This window comes from Panthera uncia, chromosome C2, assembly GCF_023721935.1.
Source record: "Panthera uncia isolate 11264 chromosome C2, Puncia_PCG_1.0, whole genome shotgun sequence".
NCBI lineage: Eukaryota > Metazoa > Chordata > Mammalia > Carnivora > Felidae > Panthera > Panthera uncia.
This window is the reverse complement of record NC_064810.1, coordinates 10413241-10427343: the sequence shown is the minus strand read 5'-3', so window position 1 is coordinate 10427343 and position 14103 is coordinate 10413241. Positions and strand designations below refer to the sequence as shown.

Sequence of the window (14103 nt, the reverse complement as noted above, 5' to 3'; positions counted from 1 at the left end):
TTCTGTCTCACGCAGACACACACCGTCCCCCACCCCCACCCCCCACCCCCCGCCCGGTGTTGTGAGGGGAGGGAGTTTTGCCAACCTGCACCCCTCCCGGCCTTTCTTGGGATCGCAGGTGCTCTTGACCCAGGACCGGGCGGAGGGAGAAGTGGCGTCTGCTCCGGGGGTGGGAGCCTCGGTCACCCGCCCTCCCCGGCTGTCCGGCCCTCTGCTGTGCTGCCCTCCCGCACGCTGCCCTGCTCCGGCCCGCCTCCGGCCGTGTTTCCATTGTTGGGGTGGAGGGAGGCCGCACCCCACTTGCCCAAGCCACGTTAGCGCCTCTGCTGACCCAGGAGGGTCCTCGTGGGGAGGGCTGCAGGGTGAGACCCATCGGCCACACTGGGCGGGAGTCTAGGAAGAACTCGCGTCCCGGAGTCCTGCTGTGACAGAGTTAGAAGAGCGGGGTGTACTCGGTCCTCTCCCCCCCCCCACCCCCACCCCGTGTGCTTGTTGGGATTTGTGGTAAGAGACGAAGGGGAGGGATGAACCAGGGAGCCTTTCAGGTTTGAGAGAAGCGATCCTAAGATTTTTTGACTCAGCACCTCACAGACGGAGATCTCTGCCAAAAGATTCACGATGTCTCACTTCCCTCGATTAGAGAGCGGATCAGGGATGAGAAGGCAGTAACCAAAGCCATACATCTGGGGGAAGGTTTGGTGCCGTTGCTGGTGGCCACGTGGAACATTTGTATGGGTGTGTAATCGACCCTTGAGCCACGGAGGTTTGAACCACAGGGCTCCACTTGTACATGGGTTTTCTCCATAAATACAGTGCTGTCAATGTATTTTGCTTATGGTTTTAACGTTTTTTTCCCTAGCTTGCTTGAAGAACACATTATATTTTCCCTTCCCTTCCCCTATGGTCTTCTGTTAAGTTTCTCGGATTGCACATGTGAGTGAAATCATACGATATTTGTCTTTCTCTGACTGACTTATTTCACTTAGCAGAATACCCTCCAGTGAAAATTAAGCCACAAACAGAGAGGGAGGCAAACCATAAGAGACTCTTACACACAGAGAACACACTGAGGGTTGAGGGGGGGGGGGGGGGGGGGGGGGGGACAGGGAAAATGGGAGACGGGCATTAAGGAGGGCACTTGTTGGGATGAGCACTGGGTGTCGTATGTAAGAGGTGAATCCTAGGAATCTACTCCCGAAGCCAAGACTGCACTGTATACACTGTATATCAGCTAACTTGACAATAAATTATTCAAAAGTAAAATTGGAAGAAACCATTTTTAAAATTCATGGTCAGAAATAACATGTAACCATTTGCAGAATAAGAGCCGATATGAAAGATGAAAAGAATCCATTGTGTAATACATACACAACAGACGTGTTAATCAACTGTTTATGTCCATCAGTAAGACTTTTTGGTCAACGATAGGCTATTAAGTTTTACGAAGAATACAGGTGAATTTTTGACTACGCAGGGGATTGGCATCCTTAATCCCTGCATTCAAGGAGCAGCTGTGTATTAATGGGTGTCCAGCCCACTCCGGCCCCGGTTGACAGAACTTCGAATTTTAAACCAGAGAGGTAAAAGGAATTCTATCGTTCTTAAATTTTACTGTGGTTACTGGATGCTCATAGCCACAATTTAGGAAGCAGCATTGACATAGGATCAAATTCTAGGTACAGAATTGGTTCTGACCCAACAAGCTACAAATCCCCAGAGCCCATGTGGCCTGGGTCTCGTGGAGCATAAACAGACCCAGAACAGAAGTGGAATGCCCTAGGATTTCTGCGCCCTGGTCCCCACGTTCCCCGAGTTCCTCAGGTGGGGTCCAGAACTGACCCTGGGCCACGGCCAACCCTCCTGCCTTTGTCGCGGTGCCCTCTCCAGCCTGGCAGGCGACTCACCCACCCTGGCCTGGGAACTCTGTCTCTGCTTCCTTCCCTCTCTGCAGGTCTAGGGCATCCCTGGCTTCCAGCACACGGGGTACCTCTGGGTACCTTTCCTCCCACGTGCACCCCCTGCTGGCTGCCTCGTCAATCCTAGGAGGGGGGCTGTACCCTTTTCCCGGAGAGTCAATCTGCCCAACCGGATGATCCACGTTTATTTTAAACAGGTGCTTTCCTAGGGGACTGAAAACTGGGGAATTTGTGGAACATGGGGTTATCTTGGAAAATTTGGTAGAGGGTGACCTAAGGATTGAACTGCTTAAACCATTAACCACACACAAAGTCGGTAGATGTATTGTTTGAGTTTAAATAATTGGTGGGATGCAGGCTGTGCGTGGATGAATGTAGGTGGACAGAGAGATCGGTGCAGCCCACAGCCAGGACCCCAGCCGGTCTGCGGCGATCCAGCAGCTCTCCAACCTTAACTGTGAGTGGATCCATAAGAAGACCGCCCCCGGGCAGCCGGAAGAGGTTTCTGAGAGCGAAAACTGAAACCTATTCTCTCCCCCCAGGGGAGCTCCGGGACCCCTTACACAGATCCCATTTAATCTTATTAGACTTGTCCTAACCCCTCTCTATTGGTTTCAAGCTGATAACATATCGGAAGCAGAAATGAAAAGGCTGTTAGCAGGAGAAATGCCTCGGCACGAAAGAGGTGGTCTTTGTGAAGCGGACCGAGCCTGAGAAGTCACTGTACCATCACCTAGTGCCAGACGACACAGTGGCCGACGGCCCCACACCGGGACCACCGCACGTTATGACTTTATGTTCACAAAGATGACCTTAGCCACTAAGAAAAGGTTCAACTACTTTGCTTATCGAGGCAGAGAGGCAGAGACATATATGATGTATTTCAGGAACTGATTAGTTCAAACGAAAATATCTTGAGTGTGTTAAAAAGCATTACCTGTCCCCCGAAGAGTATCCAAATTCTCATCTCTGCGGAAACATAGCTGCCTAAATGATTCAGTCTCGACGATCTCTCTCTCTCTCTCTTTAATATTTATTTTTGAGATAGCACAAGCGGGAGGAGGGCAGAGGGGGACAGAGGATGCAAAGCGGGCTCTGCACTGACAGCAACGAGCCCGATGCGGGGCTCGAACTCAGGAACCAGGAAATCACGACCTGAGACCAACTGGGACGCTCTGCTGACTTCATCGGACCCCCGGGTGCCCTAGTCCCGATGGTTTCTAGATGCCTGGGCCTTGATAGCAGGGCGTCTCGCCTGACTTGATCACGTGGATGTTCCTCGACATCGCCTCTTGGGCGGTCCCCGGTCGCCCCTGTGTGGGAGCGAAGCCGGGAGATAATGGAGAGAGTCTGGAGGGAAACAAGAATGCAGGATGGGTTCTCCAACGTGAGCACACATGAGAGGCAGTTTCAAATGCAGATTCCTGGGGTGCCTGGGGGGCTCAGTCAGTTAAACGTCTGACTTCGGCTCAGGTCATGATCTCAGGTTCGTGGGTTCGAGCCCTGCATTGGGCTCTGTGCTGACAGCTCAGAACCTGGAGGCTGCTTCCAATTCTGCGTCTCCCTCTCTCTCTGCCCCTCCCCAACTCACACTCCATCTCTCTCTCTCTCTCTCTCTCTCTCTCTCTCTCTCTCTCTCTCAAAAATAAATAAGCATTTAAAAAATAAGAATAATTAAATTAAATTAAAAATAAAACCTTTAAAAAATATATTAGAGGGGCGCCTGGGTGGCTCAGTCGGTTAAGCTTCCAACTCTTGGTTTTGGCTCAGGTCATGATCTCATGGTTTCATGAGTTCGAGCCCCGCATCGGGCTCCTGTAGAATTGTCCTGTGATCCCCAACTTTGCAGCAGGCTGAGTACCTCCCGGGAGGGGAGAGGAACCTCGGTAGCCTTGGGAGAAGGCAGGATTGACGGAAAAGTTTTTCTGAAAGGGGGAAGCTTGAGCTCCATCAGGGCTGAAGGAGGCAGAGGAAGGGGGACCGGCTGTGCGAGGAAGCAGGGAGGGCCCGAGGAGGGGGGTCATCTGGGGACCAGGCACTGAAGGCCTTGGAAGCCAGGGCGGTGGCCTCAGTTTCCCCTCCGGCTTGGCACAAGGCCTTCTGCTCCCAACGTGGGAGGGGTGCTGCGTGCAGCGGGGAGAGCCCCCTGTGTCTTGCCCGTGAGGGGCCAGACTCCACAATCCCTTCTCCCTCTGCCTTCTCCCCTCGGACGGAGGCACCCTCCTCCCTGTTCCCCCGTGGCCTCTGTGGTGTCTCCCTGCTTCCGGGGCTCCAGCGGCTCAGCTGAGCTGGGAGAGGGGGCTGAGCTGCCAGCCGTCCGAGGAGCTGATCGAGGCAACAGGCTCCAAATGGAAGAGTTAAGCCTTTAACCACTTACTCTGAGAGTACCAGATGGCACCAGCAAGAGTCTAAAGCGAGGAGGAAGGGCCGGCCTGCCCCGTTCCGTTCCCAACCCCCCCCATGCACCTGCCAGGGGTCAGGTGGATCCTCCCAGACAGAGAGCTGCTCCCTAAACAAAGGCTCTGGTGGTTTCAGGGCCCCCCGGGGTGTGGGTGGGAGGCCAGAGGGAAGGTCCTGGAGTGGAGAAGTCAGAGCGGGGCGAAGTGTCCCCAAGCCTTCCCCTTCCCCGCGAGGAGCCTGGAGACCCCACCGGGGGAGCCCAGAATGAAGGCGCCAGGCTGGGGGTGCAGATGTGTGACCTGTCAGTGCTCCCCCCACCGCCCCCCGCCTCCCGCCTCTGGAATGCTGATGCAGTAGCTTGTTCAGCAGCCGTTTGGGACAATGAGGATGGAACCATGTTAGGACAGTGAAAGGACTCTGGGTTCTTGATGACCGTGGATCCATCATATTAGCCCTGAGCTGCCACCTTGGCACTTCTTGATTTTTCTGTGGTGGAGGTGGGGTACCTTCTTTTAAAAAATTTTGTTTTGTGTTTGTTTATTTTTTGAGAGAGAGAGAGAGAGAGAGAGAGAGAATGCCTGAGCAAGGGAGGAGCAGAGAGAGAGAGAGAGACAGGGAGAGAGAGAATCCCAAGCAGGCTCCGTGCTGCCAGCACAGAGCCCAGTGCAGAGCTCGATCCCATGAACCGGGAGATCATGACCTGAGCCAAAATCAAGAGCCAGACGCTTAACTGACTGAGCCACCCAGGAGCTCCCGGGGGTGCCTTCTCTGTTAAATCTCTGTGGGTTAGGTCTCCACTACTCACAGCATGACCTAATCCTAACCAACCCACGAAGCCTGCTAGAGACGGGCGCGAAGGTTACTTGAGAAGACGTGCATTCTGCCTGACCTTCCTGTCACTACAGGTGTCCCTAAGGGAGTCAGTTACCGCCTAGACTTGTCTTCATGGGCAGATGAGCTTAAGGATCACTGCCCTGCCTATATATAGGGTGACCGTCTAAACTGAGTGAGGTCAAGTACGTGAAAATGGTTTGTATGTCTAAAACGATCACACGTGGAAGGAGTCTGCACCTCCTGGGTAGGCCTTGGACCTTCCTCGGGTGGGCAAGGCAGGATCCACTGGGCTCCAGCTCCATTTGCCTATTTGCTTTTGGGCTCATTTTAGGACAGACCGTTCCAACACACCACCTCCTTGGGAGTCACCATGGTCCATGGAGACAGAGCGGGGATGTGGTTGTGGGTGACGGTGAGGGCCGAAGAGGAAGGGATACCTCACCAGCCGACCTCTTAGCGAGACAGCAGCTCCTCTGACCTCATGAAGTCTCTTCCAGAGGACTCGTCCACACACGCAGGGTTGCTGTGCCTCGTTACCTTACTGTTTGGTTCATTCAGGCATAGCACGCGATTGGTCTCGAAGAGTCCTGGCTATGCTCACCATCCTCCCTGTCCTCCCCATCAGAAGAAACCTCTTATTACCATCAGCTGCCTAACCCATCACAGATGGTCTTAAAAGAAATGCCAGAGAACAAAGTTCCTTTGATCAAAGTATCTTCAGATGCGTCTACTCTCGTAATGCCCTGGTGATGAAAAGCAGCAGGAATGTTCCCCAAAGAGTGAAAAGGAAATGAGGTCAGCAACATCAGGTCTAACCGTGGGCATCCTTGCCGGCCCTCAGCTTGGACTATAATAACAGGAGCTTCAGTTGATGGGGCACTCAGGAGGTGCCAGGCATGGCTTGCGCTAAGAGTTTTAAAGCCCTCAACCCTAGTTGACTAATGAGTTAACTGAGCCTCAGGGAAGTGAAGTAACTTGTCCAAAGTCCCCTGGTTCATAAGCTGGAAACTTGAGATTCCACCTAGGTCTATCCGACTCCCAAAGCCCAGCGTACTTTCCATGACTTTCTGCTGGAAGTTTCCACGCTTGGTATTACACAGCATTTCTTAATTATGCATCCAGCATTATGTAACTAAGTTGCACATTAAAGGGAGTCCTTTTGATCTCTCTGGTTATACTGATGTCTCTTTCCCCTAAGTGCCTTCCTAATGATGAAACCAGGTCTCAAGGGAAGAGGACCCCAAACTCATCTTATTAGATCATTGTGGTATTCAAACAAAAATAGCGTCCGTTGGTTTATCTTGTTTGAGAACCTTAAAAGTCTTCCATGTTTCCCCTCTCACTGCAAAATAATGTGTTTTTGCAAGGCATCCTGCCTCTTGCTCAAGTTTGTGTTGAAATATCTTTTTGTTGTGGGTGTCCACTTGGAGGCGGCTGCTTTGTCAGCTGGTGTCGCCTGGTGTCGCCATGTTGTGGGAGGGAAAAAAACGCCAAATACTCCGGGAACAAAGCCAAAAATGGTGGTTAGGCCTGTGGGCTTTAGACTCTGACTTCAAAACATCTCCGTCTCCTCACCTGTAAAGTGGGGAAATGGTAGAACCTACCTGATGGGGTCATTATGGGATTAAATGAATGCCCAGTAGTAGAGAGGCAGCGTGAATAATGGCTGTGCACGTGATCTTTGGATTTGAATTTTTAAAATTTTTTTATGTTTATTTATTTTTGAGAGAAAGAGAGAGAGAGCACGAGCAGGGCACTTGGCAGAGAGAGAGGGAGACGCAGAATCCGAAGCAGGTTCCAGGCTCCGAGCTGTCAGCACGGACCCCGACGCGGGGCTCGAACACAGGAACCATGAGATCATGACCTGAGCTGAGGTCGGATGCTTAACCGACTGAGCCACCCAGGTGCCCGTGAACTCTTCATTTAAATCTTCACTCCTCCACCCCAGAGCAAGTTACATGATCTCTTGATTCTTGGAGGATTCTTGGATTAACGGGTTCCACAGACTCCTGTTCACTTCACCTGTTCACCCACCAACTCCCAGCTGAATCAATCCCTGTTACAGCTTTCCAGGTGCTTTATGGGACAACCAACTTACCTTGGAGCATCTGGATGGGTTTTCACCTCCTTGGAACCTCCTTGTCTCTCACTCACCCTCCGACGCCTTTTTTTCGAGCAACGGGAAGCAAAAAGCCTGTTTAGCCACTGTCTGGACCACATCTCCTACTGATGGCAAACTGGTTCCCTGTAGATTATATTGGTGGCTCAAGCTGGTTGGCACACTATTTCAACCTTTTTGTGACCGCACACTTGGTTCTTTTTCTTTCTGACCTAAAAGTTTCGACCACACAACCTTTAGCTCTGACCACCCCTGCTCCCCATCAAGCTCCTTTGGGCTTAGTTGTAATCCTCCCACTGACCAGCCCTCAAGATGGCCTTAACAAGATGTGAGTCGAGATCCCTAATTCACCAACAAGCTTTAATGGAACCTCCAGTAAACCTACAGCACTTTGCCAACGCTCTTAGAAACCTCAGTCCTCACAGCATCCCTGTGAGGTCGTTGTTGAAGTATCTTTGGCTGCAGTGGTCCAGAGTCGAGCCCAGCAGAGTTGGTAACGACTGCCCGTAGCGTGGTCCCAACCGCTTGTTAGAGGAATCACCCTTAAGAAAATTTACCAAGATAGTAGTTTTCCCATCTCCGCACTTTGTTGGTTAGGGTTTTCCATTTGCTTGGGTTTATCCTTTCAATCCCTTTGCTAATTAAATCTCTGACAAGTATGTACTGGTAAGAATAGACACTGTCAATGTACTGAAAGCAGAACTCCTTTCTGTTATTGATGATAAACCATTTCAAAGAAGACCAGGCTGAGTCTAAAGGGTTTAGGTAATTGTAAAGGGAAGGCAGAGAGAGTAGTTCGTGGCCACAGGACTTGGCTACCTCCGGGCAACACACAAGGCTCGTTAGGTTAATGACCGATGGGGCATGGATCTGGGCCTCTGGCTCTTTGTCTTCCTCTGGCTTCTTCTTGTCTTGCTGCCTTCTCTCTTTGACCACAATGGCGCACTTCCCGTAGGCCTTCCTCGCCACATCACAGAACTCAGAGAAGAGGCTGTCTTCCTGTTTGATGCATACCTCATCTCTAAGGAACGTCCGGTACTTCCAAGGCACCCATCCTTGACTACCACCAGCATGCACGATACACCAAGTTGGAGTTTGCATGAAACACCCGTCACTGAAATCTTCTCCGGTGACAAGACTCTCGGCAATATTGGTTTCTCCAAAATATATGGTCTTAAATCCATCATTTTGCAGTGTTTTCAGCGTTTTCAAATATTGGAGGCATCGCTTCCTCTTGATGTTATCGAATGGATTTCTGGTAATGATGTTTCTTAAAAGAGGGTTTGCAAAGTGAGGCATGGTGTCTTCTCAAGGGTTTTTAAAAGCCTGCATGTCTCCATCTGTGCAGCTTTGGCAAGAGTGACGTGATGACCTCACAAAGGGCTTTCTTACAGCGAGGTCAGTCACATAGATACACTGTGGATTTCAAAGCACCGCGAAACACATACTGAGAACAATTTTCTTCTGGCTTATATGATATGGGAACGGGAAATGCGAACCATGAAAAAATGTTTCTTTGACATCGCTTCTGCCATGGTCTGGGGCAGAGATTGGCAATCGTAAGAGTTTGCTAGAGCTGTTGTAACAACATACCAAAGACTGGCCAGCTTAACCAACAAAGTTATTTTCTCATGTTCCCGGAGTCTGGAAGTCCAAGATCAAAGTGTCAGCAGGTTTGGTTTCCTCTGAGGTCTCTCTCCGGGGCTGGTAGATGGCCACTGTCTCACTGTGTCCTCACATGGCCTTTCTTCTGTGTGCGTGCATGTCTCTGGCCTAATTTCTTTATGATCTTTAGGATTTCTTTATGTTGGATTAGGACCCACCCATATGACCTCATTTTACTTTAATCACCTTTTTAAAGACCCTCTTTCCAAACATAGTCACATTCTGAGGTACTGGGGATGGTTAGGGCTTTGACACATAATTTGCGGGACGGAGGGACACAATCCTAACCACAACAGTCCTTTAACGGTGATGAGCCAAATTTATGACGCCTTTCCAATGGGTTCATGAGGACAAAGAGGAATATTTACATTCATTCATCCATTCCAAATGTATTTATTGAGCACCTACTAAGCACCGGGCATTGTGTCAGGAGCCAGTAGTACGCCATGACACGTCCAGTGAGACCTGCCCATGGGTGTGGGTTAGTCTGTGTATGCATGGAGTTCACAGGTGGAAGAGGAAGGTATGGCAAATAGTACAAAAGAGTCAGTCTGCAAGCCTATCTTTCATTGGCTGCCAGTTCTTGAGTGAATTCAGTAACCCATTTGGAAAACACCTTTAATTTTATACACTCAAGGCAAAAGGACACTTTGCTTTAAATGCTAGCGGCCTCTTCAACTGCCTTTGTATTTTCTTGTTCCCTTCCTTAGAGCTAAAGATGTTTCCTAAATGTGCAAAATAGATTCCCTCAAATGACAATGTGGACGAGATGATTTGTCAGGTCCTTCACTCAGTTGTTGAACAGATGAGTGTTTCTCTTCCACCAGGGTTTTCTTGGGACTCAAACTTAAGCAACCCTAGACAGTAAGATTATGCCAGCCTAGTAAAGTTAACACGAAGCGTGTGCTCTCTGGACAGCCTCTCAGAAACCAGGATCAGTGAGTTTGGGTTGGTAATTAGCCTGTGACCATTTTCTCTTTGGATTTTTCCAAAAAAAAAAGTGGGGACTGTTTTTCAGACCAAATTTGATAGGAATTCCAAATATGTGGAACAGGAATGTGGCTGCTGTGGCTGAAATAATGGTGGTCCCAGAGTCACCCTGTTCAGCCACCCTCTCTCTCCCCTGTCCCAAGGTACCTTGTGCCCTGAAACAGCAGTGTGAGAGCACTATATAAAGCAATGAGGTCGATTCCAAGACAATTCTTTGCTTTTTTCATCCTATGTTTAGTTATGGATATGAGAAACACGTTCAGAAGTATAGAAGAGAATGTATCATATGTTATCTTCTGTGTAAATATATATGTATGAGTAAATGATAAATAGATATGCACATTTACTTGTATTTTCAAGTAGGATAAACAGAGGATGAACCAAATATAAATTAAAATTGCTTACCTATAAGTGGAGGGATAGAACAGGAGGGACAAAAAAGCAGGAGACATTGGCTTTTTCGAATGTATCTTGTTTCATAGTTTTAACCAGAAAATGTAGACATTTTACATTTTTTACAAACAAAAGGAAGAAAAGAAAAAGAAAACAAAGGATCTCGAAAATATGCAAATAAAGCGGAAACTAACGAACCTAACTGCTTCTCCTGTCAGTAACAGCAGCAACAACAAAATCACTAATCCCAGCAGCAATGTATACTTCTCTCTAAATATGAGGCTATAATCTGACATGGGTTCATCGCTGTGTTTCCTAAATTTCACATCTGAGTGAAATCATATTTGTCTTTCTCTGACTGACTTATTTCACTTAGCATAATACATTCTAGTTCCATCCACGTTGTTGCAACGATTAGAGGAATTGGAGGTCCTTTCTTTCTAGGGGAAGGAAATGTACAAGATGAGTTTGGGACATCTTGTCCAGCCTAAAAGCAAAGAAACCATCAGAGAGTACTAGGTTCTGTGGGAAGAACCCAAGAGTCAATTTGAAAGGTTCCCATGGGCTAAAATGGAAGAGTTTGAACATCAACCATTGAAGAAATAAATGATGACTCCAAGAAATTGAAGCAGAACGAAGGTATTAAAATCTCTGAGTTCAAAACAGCAACAACAAATCAGACACACCAATTAAAAAAATACTCAAAAGACCTGCTAGTTGCCCGGAGGTGGTATTGGAGGGCCCCACAGCACTATTTCGCCTATTAATAAATAGAAGAATCAAGCACTTATCTGGACTTTTCTTGTGTTGATTCCATTCCAGAGCGGGAAAGGCCAGGATGGCGAGTCCAAGCAGATGTCACTCCAAGGTGGCGGTTGTGAATGTGGCCCCGCTGGGCAGGCAATGGGAGTAAAGTAAATCTGAGCACTGGGGTTGTGTGCAGGGGCTCTGGTACTGGATAAACCTAGGATTAAATCTTAGCTCCACCCCCAGTAGCCTCAGCTTCTCTCTGTAAAAGGGGGAGAACACCTATCTCAGAGTACTGAATCAAGGACGTAGGAGGTAGCAAACATAATCTACTGGCATGGAGCTTTATAAATGGCTGCTTGTTATTGTTGAGACAGACTGGCTGAGAAGACAGACCATAAGAGAGCTTGGCAGTGACTGATGAGAAAAGAAAAAAGTCATGGAGGGAAGTCAAGGAGAAGAAAAGGAAGGAAAAGTTAAAAAAAAAAAAAATCAAGGCTGAGGACCAATATTGAAATGAACTAGATTGTCTACCCTGTTGCAAAAAAGGAAAATATTCCCTTCTTCTCTTCCTTCCCTCCCTTCCACCTTCCTTCCTTCCTCCCTTCCTTCCTTCCTGTTTCTCTTTTTTTCTCTCAACTTCATCAATAAATCTTGAATGCTTCCAGGTTCCAGGCAGTATAATCTTGGAAAGACTGGAGTCTCCTGAGGTCCCCTCAAGGAAGGCGCCATCTTGTGGGAGAAAAGAGTCAACAAAGAGTCTCAGTAAAAGGAGATGGGCCTTGGTTGGGGAGGAAAATTCTAGAAACGGGGTCTCATGGGAAGGAGACCTTTCAAGGAGGAGATGGAACAAGCCAGTTGTGGAAACCTGGGGACGGCAGTGGTGAAGAGCTTGTATTTCAGCTGAGATAAATCCTTTAAGGAGTTCCTAACCTCTTTCCTCAAGGCTTGACATGGGGACTGTCACAGAGTTGCTGAGGAAGGGGTAAGTTACAAAGGAGTCCAGAGAATGTGTGGCCAATGGCGGTTCTAGAGGGGACTGCAGCCAGCGAATTCGAAGGTTTCTCTATCGAGGGGGACGATTGGATTAAAGAAAGACACGAAGATGTCTTTGCAAAACAGAGGAGGGGTGGAGGGACCAATGGCTATTTAGGAGGCACACCCTTTGTTTATACCTCCTCTGGACACTTCCTGCTTGCTAAGCAGTCTCTTAATTAAATCTCTATCCCTACTTGGGAGATGAGAGTACTTCCTGGTATTTCAGGATATGGGAAGCTCTAGAGGGTTGGGAAGGGGGTTGGCTGTGGAAGAAGGGGAGGATCTGTTAACCTGTCAGAATCAAAATTAAAAAAATGTTTTTCTCATTACCTTCCTTAAAAATTTTTATTTAAATCCAAAATGTTTATTTAAATCCAAGTTAGTGTAATAATGGTTTCAGGAATAGAATTTAGCGATTCATCACTTACATATAACACCCAGTGCTCATCCCAACAAGTGCCCTCCTTAATGCCCATCAACTATTTAACCCATTCCCCCACCCAACACCTCTCCAGCAACCCTCGGTTTCTATCCTGTAGTTAAGAGTTTCTTGTTGCCTCCTTTTCTGTTTTTATCTTATTTTTCCTTCCCTTCCCCTGTGTTCATCTGTTGTGTTTCTTAAATTTCACATATGAGTGAAATTATATATTTGTCTTTCTCTGACTGACTTATTCCACTTAGCATAATACGTTCTAGTTCCATCCATGTTGTTGCAAATGGCAAGATTTCATTCTTTTTGATTGCCAAGTAATATATTCCAATACACACACACTCACACACACACACACACACACACACACACACACACCATATCTTCTTCATCCATTCATCAGTCAATGGACATTTGAGCTCTTCCATACTTTGGCTATTGTCCATAGTGCTGCTATAAACATTGGGGATCATGTGCCCCTTCAAAACAGCACTCCTGTAAATACCTAGTAATGCAATTGCTGGGTTATAAAGTAGCTTTATTTTTAATTTTTGGAGGAAACTCCATACTGTTTTTCAGAGTGGCTGCACCAGTTTGCATTCCCACCAGTAATGCAAAACTGTTCCCCTTTCTCCACATCCTCACCAACATCTGTTGTTTCTTGAGTTGTTAATTTTAGCCATTCGAACAGGTGTGAGCTGGTATCTCATTGTAATTTGGATTTGTATTTCCCTGATGATGAGTGATGTTGAGCATCTTTTCATGTGTCTGTTAGCCATCTGGGTATCTTCTTTGGAAAAGTGTTCCATTGATCTATGTGTCTGTTTTTGTGCCAGTACCATACGGTCTTGATGGTTACAGCTTTGTAATACGGCTTGAAATCTGGAATTGTGATGCCTCCAGCTTTCTTTTTTAACATTATTTTGGCTATTCAGGGTCTTTTCTGGTTCCATACAAAGTTTGGAATTATTTGTTCTCGCTCCGTGAAGAACGCTGGTGTTATTTTGATAGGGATTGTGTGGAATGTATAGATTGCTTGGGGGTAGTGTTGACATTTTAACAATATTTGTCCTTCTGATCCATCAGCATGGAATATTTTTCCATTTCTTTGTGTCTTCTTCAATTTCTTTCATAAGCTTTCTATAGTGTTCAGCATACAGATCTTTTATTTCTTTGGTTGGGTTTATTCCTAGGTATTTTACGGTTTTCAGTGCAATTGTAAATGGGATCAATCCTTGATTTCTCTTTCTGCTCCTTCATTGTTGGTGTATAAGAATGCAACTGATTTCTGTCCATTGATTTTATGTCCTGTGATTGCTGAATTCATGTATCGGTTCTTGAAGTTTTTTGATAGAAACTTTTGGGTTTTCCACATAATCGTAGAAAGAGTACCATGTCATCTGAGAAGAATGAAAGTTTGACTTCTTCCTTGCCAATTTGGATGCCTTTTACTTCTTTTTGTTGTCCGATTGCTGAGGCTAGGACTTCCAACCCCATATTGTACAACAGTGGTGAGAGTGGACATCCCTGTCGTGTTCCTAACCTCAGGGGGAAAGCTCTCAGATCTTCCC

The 14103-nt window shown here is 47.4% G+C and overlaps 1 protein-coding gene across 1 annotated transcript; it reads right to left on the bottom strand.

Moving 5' to 3' along the window:
• Positions 1-7608: 7608 nt before the first annotated feature.
• CC2H21orf140 (chromosome C2 C21orf140 homolog) lies at positions 7609-8845 on the bottom strand. Its single transcript, XM_049629260.1, has one exon. The coding sequence runs from the start codon at positions 8566-8568 to the stop codon at positions 7813-7815; it is 756 nt and encodes a 251-aa protein (XP_049485217.1). The 5' UTR covers positions 8569-8845; the 3' UTR covers positions 7609-7812.
• Positions 8846-14103: the final 5258 nt, after the last annotated feature.